The sequence below is a fragment of the Loxodonta africana genome, chromosome 3 (genome assembly GCF_030014295.1).
Source record: "Loxodonta africana isolate mLoxAfr1 chromosome 3, mLoxAfr1.hap2, whole genome shotgun sequence".
NCBI classification, from domain to species: Eukaryota; Metazoa; Chordata; class Mammalia; order Proboscidea; family Elephantidae; genus Loxodonta; species Loxodonta africana.
Window position 1 is genome coordinate 45,609,416 of NC_087344.1, and position 23,711 is coordinate 45,633,126.

Sequence of the window (23,711 nt, forward strand, 5' to 3'; positions counted from 1 at the left end):
GGGTTTATATATATTTTTTTACCTTTCTAACCCCCTTAATTACAAGCAAACTCAGGGGAGTTTCTGAACTAGGTGTGCAATCTGCATGCTTATCACTGAGGCATTGTCTGTGTCCCAGGGGGGATTTATGGCCTCCACTGATGTGCATTCCTGCCAATTTTATATTGAGATCCCAGCAGTTCTTTCCTTCCCATTTCTCGGCTTTTTAAGGGCATTCCAGGCACAGAAAATGGGATTCCCTGGGCTCAGCCCCAGTGTGCACAGCTCGGAGAAGGGCACTATCTTAGAGTCCTAGTGCTGCTGCAACACAAACACAAGTGTGGGGGCTTTAAAGTACAGAAATTAATTTTCTCACAGTTCTGGAGGCTAAAAGTCCAAATCAGGGTCTCAGCCGTGTCAGTTCCTTCCTTGTTGGTAACTCCAGGTGTTCCTTGGTTCTTGGTGATCCTCACATGGCCTCTGTCTTCCCCAGTATGTGCTCAAATGGCTGTGTGTCTGTGCTGTTCTTTGTATAACTCAGAAGTGATTAGATGTAGGATCCATCCTACACTGGTACAGAAGAAAAGGCCTGGTGATCTCCTTCCCTTAAAATTACAGCCAAATCTGGAGGGCTTTATGCTAAGTGAAATAAGTCTATCACAAAAGAACAAATATTGTTGAGACCACTATTATAAAAACCCAAGAAAAGGTTTACATATAGAAAAAAAAAAAACAATCTTTGAGGGAGAGGAAGAGTGGGAAGGGGAAATCATTAACTAGATAGTAGACAAGTGTTAATTTTGGTGAAGGGAAAAACAATGCACAATATAGGGGATGTCAGCACAACTCGAACAAGGCAAAGCCATAGAAGCTTCCTAGACACACCCAAGCACCTTGAGGGACTGAGTTATTGGGGCCAAGGGCTGGGGACCATGGTCTCAGGGACATCTAGATCAATTGGCATCAGATAGTTCGTAAAGAAAGTGTTCTACATCCTACTTTGGTGAGTAGTGTCTGGAGTCCTAAAAGCTTGGGCGTGGCCATCTAAGATACATCTATTGGTCCCAGCATGCTCGGAGCAAAGGGGAATGAAGAGAACCAAAGACACAAGGAAAATATTAGTCCAAAGGATTAAAGGAGTGTATGAACCACACAGCCTCGACCAGACCAAGCCGAGAAGAACCAGATGGTGCCTGGCTATTGCCACTGACCCGTCTGACAGGCATCGCAATACAGGGTCAGAGTGGGACAAAAATGTAGAACAAAATTCAGATTCATAAAAAAAAAGACCAGACTTACTGGTCTGACCAGAGACTGGAGGAACCTCGAGACTATGGCCCCTGGATACCCTGCTAACTCAGAACTGAAGCCACTCCCGAAGTCCACCTTTCAGCCAAAGATTAGACAGGTCTATAAAACAAACAATAACACGTGTGAGGAATGCGCTCCTTAGTTCAATCAAGTATACGAGACTAAATGGGCAACACCTACCCAAAAGCAAAGACAAGAAGGCAGAAAGGAACAGGGAAACTGGATGAGTGAACACTGAGAACCCAGGGCGGAAAGGGAAAGGGAGAGAGTGCTGATACATTGCAGGGATTGCGGCTAAAGTCACAAAACAATTTGTGTATAAAATTTTTGAATGGAAAACTAATTTGCACTGTAAACTTTCACCTGAAACAATAAAATTAAAAAAGGAAAATAAGAGGCACAAGTTTATAGATACAAAATTTTCTAAGGCAGAAGAGTACCCCCCATATTGCCCTTCTAGAACTGCGTTAACTCAAAACAAACTTTTATTCTTTCCCAAAATTTGGTTGAATGGTATAATGGTTAAGGTTGTGTATCAGCTTGGCTGGGCCATGGTTCTCAGTGGTTTGGCAGTTATGTAATGACGTAGTTTGGCAATTACATAATGATGTAATTAAAAAAAAAGCTACAGCCAAGAAAACCCTATGGAGCAGCTCTACTGTGTAATATATGGGGTCACCATGAGTCAGAATTGACTCAACAGCAACTAACAATAACAACAACTATATGGGTAAGATGTCAACTGATCCATTGCATTACATGAGATTGCATTATGAAAGGTGATTATGTTAGATTAGGTCACATCCATACGTATAGGGGTTAGAATTCCAACACATTTTTTATGGCTGGGGGAACCACAATTTATTTCATAATAGGCACCTTTCCTGAGAGTACCCCAGGAGCCCAGTACTCACGAATCTTCATCTCCAGACTTCCTAGCCCACTTGCTTGGGGCAGTAGTTCTGTTCTGGACCTCTTTAGATATCTCTGCTCTTTGGTGAATGTCAAACCCTGGTGGCGTAGGGGTTAAGTGCTACGGCTGCTAACCAAAAGGTCGGCAGTTCGAATCTGCCAGGCGCTCCTTGGAAACTCTATGGGGAAGTTCTACCCTGTCCTATAGGGTTGCTACGAGTCGGAATTGACTCGACGGCAGTGGGTTTGGGTTTGGTTTGGTCAATGCCATTGTCCTTGAGATGTTAGTAAATGCAAATGGTGGCCAAGGGAACATGGAGACCTACCAGAATGGTGCCAGTTCAACTCATCAGTGTTTATTAAGCACCTACTGTATGCTCAGTACAGTATCGTGAGAGATTTAAGGACATGATCCTAGTCTTTAAGAATCTTACAGGCTCTTTGGAAGAGGTAAAATAAACTCTTAAGAAACTAAGATAATATAAGGCATCATGATTTCATGCCAGAATTAATTATACAGACAAGAAATTCCACAAGAGTACAGAAAAGAGAAAAATTAATGTGGGCTTGAGAAGTCAGGGAAGGCTTTGTGAAAGTGGTAGGAGGTTGACAGTAAGGGGGAGCTTGGTGTCACCTGGTGCTAGAATAAACCAGTTTTCTCTGGGCTTCAAAGAAAGTTGAGGAGACCTCAGGAAAAGTCAGGTTGTGATCTGAGAGGAGGTGTGACATCCTCGGTTTCTTGTTTGATCTCCTTTTGTTCAATCTGGAGTCAAGATTGGTATGTGTGCAGTGTCGGTACAGTCCTCAACCTGAGCCCTGATAGATGCTTGACTCATCCATTTACTCCATACCGAATTTTCTTCTGTCTTTCCAGAGACACAAGGAGAAAGGTAATTTTGAGATACAGACAGGGCCAATGCGCATTTTGTAGGATAATTTTTTTCTTAGGCCTGAACATTTTCTATTGAATATTACTGTCTTTGGTAAGCAATTTAGGCCCTCTCAAAGGCTGACCTATTGCTTGTGCCTATTCCTAAAATAGGATGTAAATGCTTGAGGGTAGTGAAAGGCTTTGAACCATTTGATTAGAAATCCTGAGAGAGAGAAGAAAGATTGCTTTCTCTTTTGCTTCTTCTATTGCCCTGTTTAGTAACATGTTTACCCCTGACTTCTTAATTCACTGAGCAAGCATTTATTGAATGCCTACTATGTGCCACATACTGTGCTAGACTCTGGGGATGAAAAGATGAATAAGGCTCGATTGCTTTCTGAAGCTGGCCCAGACTAGTAGAAAAGGCAGTTGAGCAAACACAGCAGTACACTTGAGGGGTATACAGGTGAGGATGGTGGTACCAGAGAGGCAAAGGGCAGCTTCAGAGGGCGGGAGGTGTTTAATGGATCTGGAAGGATGATTGGCTCAGTAATCAGACAGGTACATAAGAGCACTCCAGCCTAGGACAAAGGCACATAGAAATGAAACTATGTGATGAGTTTAAGAAACTTCCAGGCGTTCACAGTAGCTGGCACATGGAGTGGTGGTATCAGAAGAGAAGGTTGGACAGGGAGCAGCAGCCAGCTCATCACCCAACCAGAGGACAATCAAAAGCCTGTTGAGTTTTTACTTTGAAATATATCATAATTATTTTTGTGTATTACCTATTTTGAACGTATTCTTCTTGTTATTGTTGGTTGCCATTGAGTGTACTCTGACTCATGGAGGCCCCATGTGTGCATAGGGTTTTCAAGGCTGTGACCTTGCAGAAGCAGATCGCCAGGACTGTCTTCCGAGGCGCCTCTGGGTGGGTTCAAACTGCCAACCTTTGGGCTAGTAGTTGAGTGCTTAACTGTTTGTGCCACCCAGGGACTTCATATTATTCTTAAAAAAAAATTTTTTTTTTTTTTTTTAGAGTAATATTAAAACTGTATCTGAGCAAATGTTCAGGGAATTAGGGAAACATCCGGGAACGTGCTGGACTGAGGCGCTTGTCCAGGTACCCTGCCAGTAATGACCTCCTCCTCTTTGCCGACAACCTCATTGCTCCTCTTCAAGGTTGGGGTCTTCAGGTGCCTCCATTCTGACTAGGATGAGGTCCCTTTTGCTCTCAGTTCCCCGAGAGCTATCCCCCACACTATGCTTTAATGTTTATCGCACTGTCTTCCCTATCAAACTGTGAATTTCTTGAGCTCAGAAGCTTTTTTTTTTTTAATGTATGGCCCGAGGCTGACTTAGCAGGTGTTGTAGAAATGCTTGTTGAATGGCTAAATGGTATTAGGAACGCACTTGAAGATTTAAAGGATGGTGTGGAATACCATCACCTTGGGTGAACTACCCACAGTTTTCAGTCATGAGGCCTGCTGTGTGCCGGGGCTGGCAGGCCTTGCCTTCCAAGTGAACACCATTGAATCGTAGAGGGAAGCCCAGTGCCTGTGGAAGTAGAGAAGACTGACACTCGCCAACTTTGACGGTAAGAATGTTGAAAGTGTTAAGAATCTAGGAACAAAGGAAACCTCCAGAGTGCTAGCCTTTAGGCAAGCCCTTATGGAGGAGCCAGACTTGAACTGGGCTTTAGGGTCAGCAAGCCATGGCTGCACTTTAAAAAAAAAAAAAAGGCTACATGTAAATAAAGAGCACATATGGACAGCCTCTGTATTCCCATCAGGACATGAAAGGGAAGTTTCTTCCATCTCTCTCTCTTCTATTCTCTCTCCTCTGTCTCTCTCTCTCTCCCTCTCCCATAGTTTAGCACTCCAATTTCACTTTCAGTACATAAAATTTATTGGTTTGCATATGAAGAAAATGTATCTCTAATTTTGAGGAAATTGTATTTTTTTCCCCCTCTCCTTTCTCCTGTTTTATTGGTTTAGATTGGCAGCTTTTTGAGGGCAGGAACCATACCCATTTTGTTTGCTCTGTTATAACCTGATGTGCCATCATGGGGGTGCCGAATCAATGCTATTAGTGGACATTAAAGAGGGCAAGTATTATAGGAAAGAACTAAATAAAGAAATCCTTTCTTTATGTTTCCTAGACCAGTAAAAGAGCCTTTGATGTTGAGGGTAGTTTTGGTTGTGTCTGTGCTGACAGTGCAGCCTGTATTAGTTTTATAAAATTCTGCAACAAATAAAAGAAAACCCAAAACAAGAGTGACTTAAAATTAGAATAGTACTTTTTTGCTGTGTAAATAGTCCAAGCTGCCATGGTGGCTAGAGGTCATCAGAGACCCAGCTCCATCTGTCTTGTGAGTCAGTAGGGACTGCTTCAGCTCCAACCATCCCATCTGCCATCTCTCCAGCAAGAGGGGGAGAAGGAAGGAAAAGGACACGCCCCCTCCTTCTAAGAACACCTCCTGGAATTGCCCACACCACTTTCATGCCATTGGCTGGAACTCAGTTGCACAGTCGTATCTGTCTGCAAGGGAAGCTAGGAAATGTAGTCTTTATCCAGCGGGGGGCCACCTGCTCATCTTTCCAAATCTCAGAAAAGTTGAGTTAGAATAAATGAACACTAAGTTCAGGAAAATGGTTATCTCTGGGAAGTGGGTAGGTGAGTATGGGATGGGGAGGAACACACAGATTGCTTCAGAGGTGTTTGAGCTGTAAATCAGGTGGGCTTAGGGTTAGTAACAGTATGATTGTGATTCATAGCATATATAAATATTATATTCTTTGTAAATGTATTAAATATTACAGGGTACATTAAAGAGTTGAATTAAAATTGTCAGGTCCTGTGTCTTATTCTCACCTGCTAATTTAGGAGAGAGGGAACTTAAAACCCACACTGCTGGGTTTTGTTCTCAATCACTTCTGACTCCCTTTAGCTTTTTTTTTTTTTAATTCTGAATAGATTGTTTTTTTAGTTCGACTTTATTGAAGTATAGTTGGCATAAAATAAAATGCATCCATTTTGATTGCACAGTTTGAATTTTGGCAGGTGTTTACTCTTGTGTAACTACCACCACATTATAGAACGTTTCCTGTACCCCGAAAGGTTCCCTTGTGCCCCGTTCCCAGCCAGTCCTACCTCTATCTCTGCTCCGGGGCAACCACCAATCTGCTTTCTATTGCTACCGATTAGATCTATTTTTCCTAGAGTTTCATATAAATAGAATTATACAGTACGTACCCTTTTTTGTCTGGTTTCTTTTGCTCAGCATAATGTTCTTGAGATTCATCCAAGTTGTGTGTATCAGAAGTCCTTCCTTTGTATTGTTGAGTGGTATTCCATTGTAGGGATTCACCGTAGTTTGTTTATCCAGACACCAGTTGATGAACTGTGGGTTGTTTGCAGTTTTGGACTATTCTGAATAAAGCGTCTATGAAAAATTGTGTAAAAGTCTTTGTTTAGATATATGTTTTTATTTCTTTTGGGTAAACACCTAGGAGTGGAATTGTTGGATTACATGTTAAATGTGTATTTAACCTTACGGGAAACTGCCTGTTTTTCTGAAGTGGTTGTACCATTTGACGTTCCTACCAGCAATGTAGAGTTCTAGTTTCTCCGTATCCTAATACTCAGTATTCTCAGTCTTCGTAATTTTAGCAGTTTTAATGTGTGTAGTGGAAACCCTGGCGGCGTAGTGGTTAAGTGCTATGGCTGCTAACCAAAGGGTCAGCAGTTCAAATCCACCAGGCGCTCCTTGGAAACTCTATGGGGCAGTTCTACTCTGTCCTGTAGGGTCGCTATGAGTCGGAATCCACTGGATGGCACTGGGTTTTTTTGTTTTGTTTTGTTTTGTTTTGTTTTGTTTTGTTTAGTGGTATATATCATTATGGTTTTGGTTTGCATTTCTGTGATGACTAATAATGTTGAGCATCTTTTATATACTTAACTGCCTATTTGCATATCATCTTTTGTGAAGTGCCTGTTCAACCCTTTTGCCCATTTTTAATAGTCATCTTATTTTTGAGTTGTAAGAGTTCTTTATATATTCTGGATTCAAGTCCTTTACCAGATATATGTATTTCTCCTAGTCTGTAGCTTGCATTTTCGTTTTTTTTTTTGACAATGCCTTTAGAAAATAAGGTTTTATTTTTTTTTTAGTTTTATTTTGTTGTTGTTGAGAATATACGCAGCAGTACATACCACCAATTCAACCGTTTCTACATGTGCAATTCAGTGACATCGATTACATTCTGTAAATTGTGCAGCTGTTCTTACCCTCCTTTTCTGAGTAGTTCCTCCCCCATTAACATAAACTCACTCCTCCCCTAAGGTTCCTGTCAAATCTTTAAAGTAAGCAAAAAGTTTTAATTTTGACAATATCTATTAATCTTTTTTCTTTTATGATTTATGGTTTTGTGTCCTATTTAAGACACAAAGGTCATAAAAATTTTTTCCTAGAAGTTTTATACTGTTGATTTTTATGTTTAGATCTGTGATCTATTAGTTAATTTTTGTGTATGGTGTGAGGTGAAAGTCAAGGTTAATTTTTCTCTGTATGCCTGTCCAGTTGTTCAAGTTCCGCGTGTTGTAGAGATTATCCTATCCCCATTGACTTACTTGTCCCGCTTATCAAAAATCAGTTGACCATATTTGCATGGGCCTATTTCTAGACTCTTTAAAAATGTATTATTATTTTTAAACAGTTTTATTGAAATATATTTTACATATCATAAAATCCATCCAATTCAAATGTACAATTAAGTGGTTTTTAGTAACTTTACTGAGTGAGGCGACTATCAGCATAAATCAGTTTTAGAGCGTTTTCATTTCCCCAGTGAGATCCCTTATGCTCATTTACTGTCAATCCCTGTTTTCACCTCCAGCCCCAGGCAACCACTAATCTACTTTTTGTCGCTGTAAATTTGCCTTTTCTGGACATTTATCTAAGTGGAATCTTAAAATATGTGATCTGTTGTGTCTGGCTTCTTTAACTTAGCATAATATTTTTGAGGTTCCTGAATGTATCAGTACTTCATTCCTTTCTATTGCTTATAGAATTCCATTGTATGGATATACCACATTTTATCTGTCCATTCACCTGTTAATGGGCATTTATTTCCAGTTTTGGCTATTGTGAATAATACTGCTAAGATCATTGGTGTCTAACTCCTTGTATGGACATATGTTTTCATTCCTCTTGGGTAGATATCTTAGAGGAATTGCTGGGCCATATGGTAGTTTTGTGTTTCTGGATTCCCCTTAATACTTTTTTTTTTTTTTTAAGTATAATTTACGTACAAGAAGATTCACCAATTTTAAGTGTCCAATTTGATGAGTCTTAACAAATATATACATTCACGTTACCAACATTACAATCACAGTGTAAAAATTTTCCATCACCCCAGAAAAGTTTCTTTGTGCCTCTTACATCCTCTTCTCTTCCCGCCTCTGGCTTCTGGCAACCACAGATCTACTTTCTGTCACTACAGTTCTGCCTTTTTTAAAATTTCATGTAAATAGAATCATACAGCAGGTAGTCTTTTGTGTCTGGTTTCTTTCACTTAGCATAATGATTTTGAGATTCATCCATGTTGTTGTATATATCAAGAATTCATTCCTATTACTCAGCCATAAAGAGAAACGAAGTCCTTGTACATGCTACAATGTGGATGATCTTTGAAAATATTATGCTGAGTGAAGTAAGTCAATCACAAAAGGACAAATATTGTATGATTCCACTTATATGAAATATGTAGAATGGGCAAATGTATAGAAACCAAAGTTTATTAGTGGTTACCAGGGGCAAGAAGGAGGGGGAAAGAGGGAGTTGTTATTTAAGAAGCCTTGAATATCTGTTTGTGGTGATGAAAAACTTGGCAGTGGATACTAGTGATGGTTGCACAACGTGATTAATATCATTGGTGTCACTGAATTGTACATGTAAAAAATGTAGAAGTGGCAAATACTGTGTTATATAAATTTTTTACAACAATAAAAGAAAACTTTAAGAATTTATATGGAAAAAATATATTCCTTTTTTTTGCTGAGTAATATTCCAGGGGTTGGCAAACTTTTTCTGTAAATGTTTAGATAGTAAATACTTTTAGAGTTTGTGAGCCATACATGGTCTCTGTTACATATTCTCCTCCTCCATTCTCTCTTCTTCCACCTCCTTTTTTTTTTCCTTCTTATAATTCTTTAAAATGTGAAAACCATTCTTAGCTTATGACTGTACAAAAACAGCTAGGGCTGGGCCAGCTGGCCAGTTTGCTGACTCCATTACTGCATTGCATGGCTGTATCTCAGTTTGTTTATCCAGTTACCTGTTGATGGTCATTTGGGTTGTTCCAGTTTTGTAGTATTATGAATAACGCTGCTGTGAACATTTGTGTACAAGTCTTTGTGTGGACATATGCTTTCATTTCTCTTGAGTAAATATCTAGGAGTGGAATGGCTAGGTCATATGGTAGGTACATGTTTAACTTTATAAGAAACTGTTAAACTGTTTTCCAAAATGGTTACACTATTTTGAATTTCCGTCAGCAATGTATGAAAGTTCCAGTTGCTCCACACCCTTGCTAACACTTGGTGTTCTCAAATTTTGACTTTAGATGTTCAAAAATCTCATTGTGCTTTTTAGCTTGGATTTTGCTAATGATTAATGATGTAAAGTCTATTTTCATGTGCTGACTGGCCATTCATTATCTTTTGTGAAATGTGTCTTCCAATCTTTTGCCCATTTTAAAAAATCAGCTTTTTGTTTTGTTTTTATTTAACTGAGTTTTAAGAACTCTTTATGTATTCTGGTTACAAGTCCAGATCTATGTTTTGTAAGTATATTCTCCCAGCCTGTGGCTTGCTTTTTTGTTTTCTTGACAGTGTCCTTTTTTTTTTTTGTGGTTGAAACGGTAGATTTTATTTCATGTGAATTTAACCTCAATAAAAATAAAATAATAAAAAATGGATAAGCTTCCTGGGCCTCACAATGAGAGATTCTGACTTAGCAAGTCTGGGCTGGGGCCTGGAAACCTACGTTTTATTTATTTTTTAATGATATTTTGTTGTGTTTTAGGTGAAAGTTTACACAGCAAATTAGGTTCCCGTTTAACAGTTTCTATACTTGTTCAGTGACGTTGGTTACATTTTTCACAATGTGTCAACATATCTCATTGTTTCTATTCTGCTTCCATTAATCTACTTCCCTGCCACCACCCCCCTTACCTTCTCGTCTTTGCTTTAGGGTAAATGTTGACCGTTTGGTCTCATGTAGATGATTTTTGAAAGGAGCGCAGTACTCAAAGATGATATTCTTTATTTTATGAGCCAATCTGTTATTTGCCTGTGGGGTGATCTCTGGGTGTGGCTTCAGTACAAAGTTTAAAGGGTATCTCAGGGCAGTAGCCTTGGGGGTTCCTATAGTCTCTACCAGTTCAGTAAGTCTGGCCTTCTTTAAGAATTTGAGTTGTTTTCCATTTTTCTCCCATTCTCTCTGGGACCATCTCTTGGGTCCCTGATCAGAGCGGTCAATAGCGGTAGATGGGCATAAATGAGGCTGTGGTTCATGTAGGCTGTTGGTCCTGTAGACTAGTTTCTTCTTTGAGTCTTTGGTTTCCTTCTTTCTCTTTTGTTCCAGTCAACTAGAGACCAGTAGTTGTATTTTATATGGCCGCTTGCAAGCTTTGAAGACCTCACATGCTACTCACCAAGCTAGAATGTAGAAAATAAACTTTATGAACTGTGTTATGTCAGTTGACCAAGGTGGTAGTGTCTTTTGAAAAGCAAAAGTTTTAAATTTTGATGACATCCATTTTATCATTTTTTTGTTTTATGTTTTATGCATTTTGTGACTTAAGACCTCTTTGCCTAACCCAAGGTAGCAAAGATTTTCTCCAGTGTTTTCTTCTAGAAGCTTTATAGTTTTTGCTTTTTCGTTTAGGTATGTGATCCATTTTGAGTTAGTTTTCGTGTATGGTATGAAATGAGGGTCAAGGTTCATTTTTTTTTTTTTTTCCTATACGGATATCCAGTTGTTCCAGCACTGTGAAAAGATTATCCTTGCCCCATAGAATTACCTTGGCCCTTTTGTCAAAAATTAGTGGACCATATAAGCATGGTTCTATTTCTGGACTCTTCTGCATTCTTAACAGCTTAATTGGAGCTCATATTTTTAAATCTATGGAGTGGGGATAGTTATACCTCTCAGTGTCCTTTCTGCCTGTAGACACCACTGATGATAGCATTGCAGCCCATGAGAAGCCGATAAGATTGCCCTTCACAGGACATACATGTAAAGGCAGGTCTTGGCTTTTCAGCTGTGACTGTTGTCGGGCCTTTGTGGTGCCTTTTTGCCTTACAGGTTGCCCAGGTGCTTCTTTTCAGAGTGGAGCTCTTCTGATTGCTGCCCTCTGGGTTAGGCTGTTTTGCTGACTGCTGTGGCCAGCCCTTTTCAGCTGGTCCCTATCCTCTTGGTGCATTTAGCCTAGCAACTCTATGCTATAGCAAGCACTGACTTGGCAGACTGGCTTCGTTCCAGCACCTCACTGTGGATGAGCCTGTCATATCACTTAATTTTCAGGGTGGCTTGCAAGGGAAGCTGATGGGATGAATTGAGAAGCTAGATGCACTGCTGTGGCGGAGCCGTGGCTTGCACCTGGAGGAGTGCTGGAGGGGACCACAGTGAGGCCTGCCCAGTTTCTACCACTGCTTTGGCCCTGTGCCCAGGCTGCCAGCCTTCTCAAGGACATAATAGTTTCCCCACTGCTGTCAACGAGCTCATCACCAGAGTGCATATTGTCTCAGCAGGATGATGTCATGACAACTTCCTGCCCTGGGTCGTTGATAAGCACCTTTACTGGACTGTAGGATCTCCACGGTGTAGACGACTTGGTGCTTTCAGGCACAACCTTGCCACGTTGTATGTATGGTTCCCAGTCCTACGCCTGTGTTCTTACTCGATGATGTTTGTTGTCACCTGGTAGGTGAGAACTTCTTGGCTGATGGAGACAGAGCTAAAGAAATCGAGTAATGTTGATGTATTTGGTACTCAATGAATAGTTAAGAAGCCATGGGGCTTCTCTCACCCTGGAAATGGTGGCTGTCTACCATCCATTCACCTGAAATCTGGGCCTTTGGGCAGGCAGACCTTCGTAGAGACTATGTTCCATTCCGAAGAGCCACACACACTTCTTCCATAGTAGGAAGAATTTGTCATCTGACCTTGCAGCATAAAGAATAATGGCAGTCCCAGAAATACTTGGCTATGTAGACCTTCTCTTCATCCATCACCAAGATGGCGGTGAAGTGCTGGGTCATTCAGCTGGTTAGCCAGTTGTGCCTGCTGGGGAGGTGCTGTGAACAATGTGAATCTGAGCTAGCAGCAAAAGAAAGACATCATTGTTCCTAGGTGCTTTGGGTCTAGCAAAGCCCTGCCACCTTCAGTCAAATGATCTGTGCTTGGTAAAATCAGTTGCCATCAAGTTGATGCTGACTCATGGCAACCCCATATGTGTCAGAGTAGAACTGTAATCCACAGGGTTTTTAGTAGCTGATTTTTCAAAAGTAGATCGCCAGACCTTTCTTCCCAAGCACCCCCGGGTAGTCTCCAACCTTCAGCCTTTGGATTAGCAGCCAAGCATGTTAACTATTTGCACCACCCAGGAACTCCGTTGTGCTTGATGGGCAGAAAAAAATGTCTTTGGAACCATCTGGTTGGTGGTGGGGAGCCAGGGTCCCTGACCCCAGGCTTCTTGCCTGCTTGCCCCCTTGTCTGCCTTGTATGCTGGCAGGCTCTGCTTCCAGGCTTGAGTTGAAGTAGGAATTGTTCTGATGTTTTTGAAAAGCTTGTTCATTCCGTTTTCTTTACTTCCAAGCTAGAGCACAAGAGTGACTGGCCCCACTTTCTGCCCTAGTCTCTGTAATTCTGGACATTTGGAACATGGTGACTAGAGAAGCTATAGCCCCAGGTGCCCTGGTCTCTTTTCCCTCGTGGGGTCTGCTGTGGACTTGGAAAAAGCAGGGTCGAGTGGGTGGCAGGAGTCCAAGTGGTATGGCTGGGAGGTCTGGGCGAGTTCTGAGTGCTCCACAGGAACCCTAGCCTGTTGCCCTTTCAAAGCTGTGCAGTGGATCAGAGTTAGCTCCATCTCAGTTTCTCTCCTTTTTCATTTTGCCACAAGACAGAATTGTATCACACATCTCCAAAACGAGTAAAATGGCATTTCAGCTTCTAGTCTTTATAGACTCTCTGAACTTTAGGAAAGATCATTCTGGTCCCTTTTCATTAATAATGAAAACCAGGGGGCAATAAAATGTTCTTAACGTGAGCTTGGCAGGAGCGGAGGCGCCATGAGGGGGTGAAGGGTGAGCTGGCAGAAGTGGAGGAGTGCGAGGGGGTGAAGGGTGCGCTGGCAGTGAACCACAGGTGTTTCTTGGTGCCTGAGGAGTCAGAGCTCTGCTGCAGGAGGGGTCCTGGTCCCTCTACCTTTGGCAGTTCAGTGCACCTGCGAGGTAAGAAGGCCGTGCTTCCCAGGTTACAATCCATTTACAGGAAAGCAGAAGAACCTCTGGCTTCTAGTCAGGTTTTGAGCCCAGTTACAACTGTTTTCTTAATAGATATTTAGTGAGTATTTGAGAAATCAGTGGTGAGTATAATATTCTGGATACATGCCCCACTTGGAAATGGCTCTCAGGATTTTGGCTCCACAGATGGGTGTTCCGGATGTGGATTAAAGCCCTCCTGAACAGTGACTCTTGAAATGTGGCTAGGCTGCTGTCTCTTTACCTTTTCCTCCTAAAAATGAGCTCACACTAGATGCTGGATTTTGCATCAGGCACTTGGCAGAGCTGATGGAAGAGAAGGGGGAGACAGAAGAGAGGTCTGATGGGGATTCGGACTCCCCTGGCTCCTCAGGGTCAAGGTGAAAGACCTATCCATCTTCCTCAGTGGTCACAGAGTTTTCTGTGTAATGAGAGGAGAGTGCTTATCCACTTAGATTTCACATCGCGTGGGAATGTTCACTATAGGGTAACACAGCAGCGTTTCCTTCCACAGATGATTTCTTAGACTGAAACGCTGAGTGTTATGACCCAATCTTGGATGGGAGTGACAAAGCCTTTTCTGACCTTGACACAAAATCCAGAACCCGTGAAAGAATGGATTGATAAATGTATCCTAACATGAAAAATGCCTGCATGCCGCAAAACACCATAAGCAGAGTCAAAAGGAAAATAAACTGGGAAAGATGTTTGCAGCTCTATCATTGACAAAGGGCAATCTCCTTAAAATATAAAAAAGTTTCTCTAAATTGCTAAGGGAAAAGAAATCCAGTAGAAAAAATGGGGAACACTATTATATACAGATGAAAAGATGCCTAGTCTTCACTCTTAAGATAAATACACATCAAAACTAGAGTGAAGTACTGTTTTTCCATTTGAAGAACGTGTGTTGGGGTGATTGTGGGGAGACAGGCCCTTGAGCACATTGCCGGTGGCAATGTGAATTGGTTCACCTCGTGGAGGGCAATTTGGCAGTGTCTATCAAAATTGCAAACGCATATACAGTAAAACCTTCGAAAGCCAGAACCTGTGTAAGGTGGAAACCTGCCAGAGAAGGAAAACCCAAATATTTTCCACTAATAGAGAGTGATAGAAAAGTGGTAAGACTGTACCCTGTCAAAGGTAGAAAACTTGCACGACCCAGCAACACAAGGCAATCCTGGTGAGTTCTGGCTCTCCCAGGCTTCATTGTACCTTCTGATTCAGCATCTTAGGACTTCATGTTTGTAGGTGTACTTGTACATGCATGTAAGGTGACATATGTACACAGTCATTCACAGCAGCATTGTGTGAAATTGTAAAAGAACGGAAATGATCGCGATGTGCATGGATAGGGAATTGGTTGAGTAGAATATTTTGCAGCTGTAGAAAAAAAGAATGAGAAATGGGGGAAGCGGGGAGGGAAATAATACATATCTGTGTTGCCTTATGTATGTGTAAAACTCTCTGGAAGGATGAAACGAGACTTAACAGTGGTTACAGTGGGGAAAGACTTCATAGTATACTGACTTAGGCTATTTGATGTTTGAACCATATGAGTGTATTATGACTCAAAAAGCCTAAAACAGAAGAGGGAACCCATGTGTTGCTTACAGTTTATGAATCAGACTCCAGGGCTGGCCCAGGTTGGGAAACCTCATGTGGAATCCATAGGCAGGGGTGGGGTGGGGGAGATGTGGTGGCCCAAGGAGAGACTCTTCCAGTCTCCGGCATCAGCTTCACCTCTGCCTCTTGAGGGGCCTGTTCAGCAGCACGGGGGTTGGGGGCAGCGCCTCTCTTGCCCTCTGGTAGGTCTTTGTCACTTGGACCCACCTGGTTGGGCTGTTCTCTCTGTCTGCTCACAGCCTGCCCCTGACCTTTAAGAAAAGTCCGTCTCCTGCCTCCTTGTCAGCAGTGAAACACCAGGACATAACAAGCACCTATAGAGCCTGCAGGCACTGGCAAGAGGGAAGGAGCAGACTGGTGTTTCCAAGGAAATAAGCTCCTCGGATCTGTTCCTAACTTCCTTCTTATAACCACATGCTTCAGGAGCCTTCTGGACCCTTTCTCCATGTGCACTGTGGTCTGATTCCTGATTGTGGCATCTCTAAGTTAGTGGACTTGTCTGGAAACATGGCCCATGCTCTCCGATGGCAGGTCCCTTAAGAGGAGGTGGGGCACCATGCTGATGGCCCAGACAAGGCAGCTCCAAATGGACATTCACAGCAGAGCTGATGCTTCCTATTTACTCAGAGGATTGCTGGGAGGATCAGATAAGGCTGTGGACAGGAAGGCCCTTTGTAAACTGCAAAGGGGGAAGACGGCCAAGTAGAAAAGTCTACTCTCCTCTGGTGGAGCTGGAGTTCTCTGCAGGAGTTGGTGGGAACTCTTGTATGTGCTGTTCCACAGAGAGCTGGGTCAGGAACTGCTCCCAAATGGAGACTGGCTGCCCATTTCCAGTCCTTCGACAACAGTGGCGGATCGATCTTCTGAGACATCTCTCTACTCCAGTCATTCTTTTCCAACCTCGTCCCAGGCCTTCTTTATCTCTCGTGGCTCTGCCCCTGCCCCTATGTGGGCGCTCTTCTTTATTTCTTGTGGCTCTGCCCCTGCCCCTGCCCCTGCCCCTGCCCCTGTATGGGAGCTCTGCCTCAGGGCCTTAAATGCCACCTCCCGGAAGGCTTGTCCGACTGCTGTCCCCTGCCACCACACTCACTTATCCCCCTGCTGGATATTCTCTATCACTCCCTGAAGTTACCTTGCTTATTCCTTTGTTGACTTGTCTTCTCTCCACCAGCTCAGTGTGAGAGCAGAGCAGAGCAGGGAGGTCTGAGGTCTGTTTACCCCTGTGCCCCCCACACCAAGAACACTGCCTGGCTCATGGTGGGTGCTTCATGTATTTCTGAGTAAACAGATAATAAAGCCTTTTCTTCCTCCTCCCCGATCCTGCTCCCCTCTCCCCTCCCCCATCCCTGACGTAGCCCTTGGTTCAGGCCTATCTGTGGTAGGTCTGTGTAGGTGCGTGTACGCACGTGTGTGGGTTCAGGTCATACGCTGTAGAGTGTTTGTTATTGGAGGCCATGCCCTGTTTAGATCCCTTCTGCCACCTGACCTACTCTGGGGCCCAGTGCACTGCTAGATGCCGACCCACTGAGGCGCACTCTTGGTGTTCATGACTGGACTTCCCTTACCTTCCAACTGAGGCAAGTCGTTCTGCTAGCTGAGGGAGGAGCAGCTGAGCGGATATTGTTGACAGGCATCCTCTGTGTCCGAGTTGCCCATCATTTGTTTGCAATGAGAAGGTTGTGCCATCACCAAGTCCCATGAGTCCTCTCATGTCTCCCTGCTCTCTCCTCCCTGGGGAATAGGGGGAGGGATGTCGTGCGCCCCTTCTCCTAACTGTCCTCTTCTCCCCACCACAGGCCCTGTAGGCTCCCGATGGAGGGATTATGGTGCCTTGGCCATCATCATGGCAGGAATCGCGTTTGGCTTTCACCAGCTCTACAAGGTAAGTCTGTCTTTCTCAGCAGCTGTGTGCTGGGCACCCTGCATTCATCCCTAGGTTTCTCTATGGTGGAGGCACTGCCTGCAGAATAAATGCCGAAGAGTGAGGCTGTGTGGGACTGGTGGACGCTGGAGGGAATTTCCTGGGTTCAAGTCCTGGGTCTGCTGCTGTCCAGCTGGGGAAGCTTGACAAGTTCAGACTGGCCTTGTCCACTGCACCCCTCATGCCACAGCCAGTCTCTGCTGCCTAGGGTGACTGTGAGGGCCATCAATTGATCACCCTTGTCAAATGCTTAGAAAAGCGCTGGGCACATAGTAACCACATAGTGGTTAAGAGTGAGGACACTGGAGCCACGTGCCTGCGTTGAATCCTGCTCTGCCCTTTAGTAGCCATGTGACCACAGGTAATCACTGCCCGTCTCTGTGGCTCAGTGTTCTCCTCTATAAAAATGGGGAGGTCATTGTAAAGATCAAGGAGCAAGGGAACTGCTCAGACCCAGGCTTGGCCCACAGGCAGCGCTTTGTACAGGTCGGCTGTCGTTCTTCCTTAATAGTCAGAACCAGCTTTGAGAATTTGAGGATCTCAGTGTAGTCAGAATAGACTCAGGCTTATGGAATCTAGTTGTTGACTCCTATATTCTATTGGTTTCCATATAAATCTAGAATTTTCCCCAACTTCATAAGTTAGCCCCCAGGCTCCTGGAGTCCACTGCATACAACAGACCTGCAGGCATGAAGCGGACATTTACTTCCCTGGATGCCAGTATAAAGGCCCAGCTCTGGTCTGAAGCAAATCTGAGTCTTTTCCAGGAGATGTAGAACCAGGATAGGACCCAGAGAAACCAGGTAAAACAGTGGCCTGAGGTACTGTCTCCGCTGATCCTGGAGAGAAGCCCCTTTTCCTTCTGAGGCCGCCAGGTCCACCCCTTATTTGGAGATTATTTTTAAAGAACCTGAACGAATATCCAGACTCTTTGTTGTAAATTTTGGCACGTGAAGCACATTTAAACACTACACTCTGGGATTCTTAATTCTTGGCCTTGTACAAAAACTAATGACAGAGTTATAGTAGAATATAATTTTTTCCATGTAACATCTATTCCTGGAGTTGGAAATTTCCATGTCAGAAATTCAGAAGCAGAGCGCCCCGAGTCAGGGGTCTTTTCCCTCTGAGCTGACGCCTGCCCTTCTGCCCTTTCTTTGCCTCTTTGAAATCGCTGACTGTGGACAATCACTAAGAAGCATAAGATGCTAACTCAGAATTCTGAAACCAGTGTCTCAGATGGACTCACTCAACTTCTCAGATATGCCTAGTCGTCACGTGGCTGTCCTGGGATAGTGCGTGATCTCGTGGACACAGAAAGCCAGCCGCCCTTGGTGTGGATGGCAAAGCAGGGTTTTCATCAGTGGTTTCCAAGAGCTCTAATAATTCCTTCGCTCTTTAAAAAACAAGAGAGACATCGAAAGATCAGTCACAATAGTGACAAGAGAATTTCTAAAACATGCTAATCGTTTCTTTAAAACGAAAAAGGAGAGGTAACAAGCCATCATCATGTTTTATAAATAGGTAAAGAACAGGCTGGGGTAGTGGGGTAGCGACTTTTGTACTTAGGAAATTTTCAATCTGAAATATAAGGCTACATCTGATGAGTTTCGGCCCAGTGGTGGGTAATCACTCACACCGTGGTTGAAAAGCACTTTGCAAAGTAGAAAATGCTTCTATACATATGCTAAATAATGATCTTCACTTAAGAATTGCTCTTGAAATGAGTTCTCCCACAAACCCCTTGCGAGAGACCTTCTTTTCCTTCCCCGACACAGAAACCTTAATGGAGAAGTTGCTGCCATTTTTCCTATCTGGGGCTGAAACGTAGTAAGAACCAAAGCTGTCCTTTAGCCACACCTGAGGGGCCTGCGCTGCGCTCTATCTAGCACCACCCTGCCTAAGACGTGGCTGGTCTCACTATCCTTGAATATGGAGGCCTGTCTCTACATCCTGAGCTTTTGGATGCAGAGCACATACTCTTGTCATCTGGTCCCCACCTGCTATCCCTTACACCCCTTACCTGTAAGTCGGAGAGCCAGTTACCAGCTGTGCTCCCTGACCTGCCTTCTTCCTGAATGTTCTGAGAACCCGGTCCTCACCTGTTTGTCCCTGAGTATAGCCACTGGTGGAAACCCTGGTGGCATAGTGATTAAGAGCTGTAGCTGCTAACCGAAAGGTCAGCAGTTTGAATCCACTAGGTGCTCCTTGGAAACTCGATGGGGCAGTTCTTCTCTGTTCTGTAGGGTTTCTAGGAGTCGGAATCAACTCAACAGCAATGGGTTTGGGTTTGGATGGCCCCTTGTTTGGTTGCCTAGTAGTATCAGCTTGCTTTCTCACCATGCCCAGTTCCTTCTGGGTCTACCCACCTACCCTCTTGGCTCTGTGTTCCAGCTCTGGGGGAATTGGGCTGCATCTGACTCATATGAAGAGAGTTTGAGGATTCAAGGCTCAGTTTAGAAAAAGAGCAAGGCAACCCTTTTTGACACTCAAGATACCCATATATTAAACCTTATTAAAAGAACCAGGAGTCCCTGGGTGGTACACGTGGTTACCGTGCTCAGCTGCTAACTGAAAGGTTGGAGAGTTGAGTCCACCCAGAGGCACCTCAGAAGAAAGGCCTGGCCATCTACGTCTGAAAAACCAGCCATTGAAAACTTTTGGAGCACAGTTCTACTCTGACACACATGGGATTGCCATGAGTCAGAGCCAACTCGACAGCATCCGGTTTCTGGAAATGAACCAAGTTTCCCAAAATCTATTGTTGATTTTCTTCTAGTTTCGCTCATAATTCTTCGTGTTTATTTAATTTTACTCATTTATTTTTAAATGGGTAATTTATCCACATGGTTCACAATGTTAAAGATTCGGAAACGGTACGGTTAAAAAGCTCCCCTGCCATTCCTCCTGGAGGCCACTGGTGTGATCAATATCTTGTATATCCTTCCACATTTATATCTTACAACTTTAAAAAATTTTTTTCCATTTTGTTACAGAAACATTATAACATTGTTAAGAAAACGAAATAAAAGAGCCAAAAATTTTTCCGATCACAATGGATCCATAGCTTGCATTTGCCCACATCCCTGCCCCCAATCCTGGTCATTATTCATACATGGTTTTCACATGGTTGTCATTGCTGTCTCTTAACTTCTTCCCATGTCTTGTTCATTTACGGTGTTTGCTTTGGGTTTCAAAACTCGGGGCTGAGAGAGAAAGTTGGTCAGCAGCTTGTGAGAGAGGTTGTTGAAGAGTGGCCCCAAGTATGTGCCCTTTCTTTACACCGTCCTGCTTCTTCTAGAAATACCTGCTCCCCCTCATCGTGGGCGGCAGAGAGGACAGGAAGCAACTGGAGCGGATGGAGGCGAGCCTCTCGGAGCTGAGTGGCAGCGTGGCCCAGACAGGTAGAGATTAATGACTCCATCAAGTCGCCCCTCAGAGCCTCCGCTCAGCCCCTTCACTGCCCCTCCCTGTACCCCTCCATCTCCACTTTATGTGGTGACTTCATTTATCTGCTCTGAGAATCTGTTCACATTTGCAAATGAAGCCGCCGTCATTTCGGTTTAATTTGAAATTGCTTGTTTACTGTCGGCGCGGCCTCAATTAATTATGTTTTTACGGAAAGGCTCCCAACCTCAGAATATTAATAAGGGGAATAAAATGACAGCCTTTCTAAGGGCTGTAAAGTTCATTTTTAATTTCTGCTTCTATGAGGTTTTCAGGGGGGTTTTTCAGTGATTTTTTTCCCCCTTCCCTCTAAGAATCCAAAGCAGGGTCAAGAGAGTCTGTAATTACTGCGGCTCCTGTGACCCCAGCCACCTCCTCTGTTATCGACTCCACAGGGCTGCCGTTCATTACCCAGGGCTCCAATGATGGCCCAGATTAGCTGGGACCTGTCGCACCAGAGGGGTTTTTCTCCTTTATAAACTTGTTTACTACACAGACTCGGAATTTAAAAACCAGAGGCAGGCAAGAGAGCTACCCATCCCAGGCAGGCAGCCGTGCCCCCCTGGGGCGTGCCTGGGAAGCCCCCGGAATCCGCTTGGTGCTGAGGTCCGGACAAGGTCATGGGCTGGGCGGGTGGGCAGGAAGGAGCAGGAGAGGCAGGATCTGCAGTTTTTACCACTCACTCCTGGATGCGACAGAGACCTGAGGAAGTCTCCCAGGACTGGAGACTTCCCACAAGTTCCACAAGGACACCGCGAGGCCCACAAGATGAGTGATACAGACGTAGAAGTTGGACGAGCTGAGCAAATCATAGCCAGATGTAATTAGAGGGGAGAGGTTTTGGACGGATATACTGTTGACCATGGACAACCACACAATAGAAAGATAAAGTAGAAATACTAGAGGTTAGATACAGTGCAGGTAGATTACCCGGAATGCAGATAAATTATCTGGATTGGTTGCGGGGCGGGGGGGTGGTATCTGCAGATAAATTAGATGTAGCAGGGATACAGGCAGCTCATAGGTGCGTGGACAGAGAGAAGGAAACCTGTGTCTCCACTTAACAGATGCGACTGCTCTCTCCCTCCCAGTGACGCAGGTACAGACGACTTTAGCCTCTGTCCAGGAGCTGCTGATCCAGCAACAGCAGAAAGTCCAGGAGCTTGCTCATGAACTGGCCGCCGCCAAGGTACTCGTGTCTGCTCTCAGGGCCCTTCAGGCCCAGGGCTGACCTGCGGGCCCTTGGCTTGTCTTCTCTGCCTGGCTCATGGCTTTCCCAGGGGAGGGGAGGGGGGCCTGGCCTTGTCCAGTGCTTTCCCCACATCAGGCAGTTGGCATTGTGCCTAACCATTCACCTGTCCTTTCTCCATTTTACCTGCCAGTGGTGGTAGGGACGGGCTGCGCTGCTGTGGCCTCAGATGGCAGCCACCTTCATCCCTGAAGTGCTGAGGCAGTCAATGGCATGTAGGCATGGAATGGCCTCCATCTGCACGTGAGGCCTCAGGGCCCAGGACTGCCAAGAGAAATTCCAAAGAACAGGGAGGGGAAGGTGTAGTCCTAGACAGTTTAGTACTACCTTCCCCATCCAGCACTGGGCCCAGCACTGCTGCGAGGGGCAGGTCCTCAAGACCTAGACCTTCTGAAATCAGGTGAGCCCAAAGGCATGTGCAGCCAAGCACCACCAACCAAGGCCATCTGTGCACCTCACTTTGCAAGTCTGGAGCAGCCTTGGCAAAGTCTTCCCCTCAGATTCTAGGATCAGACTGTCTGGGTGAAAGCCCTGGGTCTGCCACTTACTAGCTGTGTGACGATAGACCAGTTACTTAACTTCTCTGAGTCTTAGTTTCCTCATGTGTAAAATGGAGCTATTATGGTATCTACCTCATTGGGTTGTTTACATGCTGAGAATGGTGCCTGGCCTGATTGCAGGCCTCCAGCCTTGGGTTCTGAGGGCTTGGGATGGGGCTCACTCCTGGGGGGAGCTAGTGCCTTCTGGGCCTGAAGATAGAGTAAGGTCACACCAGTCACAAATGATTGCAAAGACTTTCTTACTTCTCCACCCTGCTTCGCACAGCCCAGCACACCATGGGCTCAGCACTTGGACTGTCACTTGCCCGATTGTGGATTTGCAGGCTTGTTGTTACTCTTGCCTGGGCACCACTCTCTGGCTTTTCCAGGTGTATAAGCTGGACATCAGCTCTTGTACTGTGTGCTTCTCGAATGCTGGTGTGGTATCTTCTTCTCTGGCTGTCCTTGGCCCCTGACCCAGGCGCTGTGGCCCACAGACTACAGGTAGCAATGGCCAGGAGACAGTGGTCAGGATCCTAGGACACTCTGCTGTCCTTCATACCCTTCTTATGCACCCACGAGGCTGGCAGGTGTGGTTTTCTGGCTGCTTCTACACAGCCTGTGCCATGAGAGATCTCATTCAGAGTTGCTGTCCAAGGGGAACCCACCTCCCCGGCACACAGCTAGATTTGAGCCAATGCTCAGATCTTTTGCATTTGTGAAAACCACTGCAATAGAAATCTTTCCATTCCCAGTGGAATCTGGGATGCCTCCTTATGAGGAGGGTCCTGAGTGTCCCACCCGGATACTCTTGTTTCCCTGTCCCGCACCTAGGCATGCCTGTACTTCCTCCCACGACAGCTGTGGCCGAAGTGGCCACCCCAGTTCCTTCTGCTCGCCTGCGGCAGCTAAGCTATAATACACACGCGGCTGGAAGGCGGTTTATGGCCCCTGCCCCGGCCTCGGCTCCTCTATTATCTTTTGGAGCGGTGGCCTGCCAATGGCCAGAAGCCATTCCGGAAATTGGAAAACTGTTTTCAGGCCTTAAGCATTAAGATGAACACCACATGTTGAGTTCTCAGGAGGAGGGGGCATGAGATTCTGCCGGGTGACTTAGGGAGACCTGTAAGAGTCTTGTGCTGGTTTTTGGTGGGTTTTCCCTGCCTGCCCCCGGCCCCCTCTCGTTTTCTTCTGTCCTGAAGCGAAGCCCGGTGGGCTGGTGTCTAAACCCCGTATGTGTGAGGACTTCAGTTAGCCCATAAACCAGAGAGTCAAAGCTGTGTTTTCTCAGCTGTTATGTATGTTTTTGTATCT

The 23,711-nt window shown here is 44.7% G+C and overlaps 1 protein-coding gene across 3 annotated transcripts in view; it reads left to right on the forward strand.

Moving 5' to 3' along the window:
* PEX14 (peroxisomal biogenesis factor 14) overlaps positions 1 to 23,711 on the forward strand; it is a 162,626-nt gene that overhangs the window by 132,936 nt on the left and 5,979 nt on the right. For 2 of the 3 annotated variants that reach the window (XM_010593123.3, XM_023552069.2), the window contains 3 exons: positions 17,038 to 17,123; positions 20,464 to 20,566; positions 21,701 to 21,798. In XM_010593123.3, coding sequence (XP_010591425.1) covers positions 17,038 to 17,123; positions 20,464 to 20,566; positions 21,701 to 21,798 — 287 coding nt within the window. The remainder of the gene's footprint in view (positions 1 to 17,037; positions 17,124 to 20,463; positions 20,567 to 21,700; positions 21,799 to 23,711) is intronic. The other variant, XM_010593125.3, reaches the window with a different exon arrangement.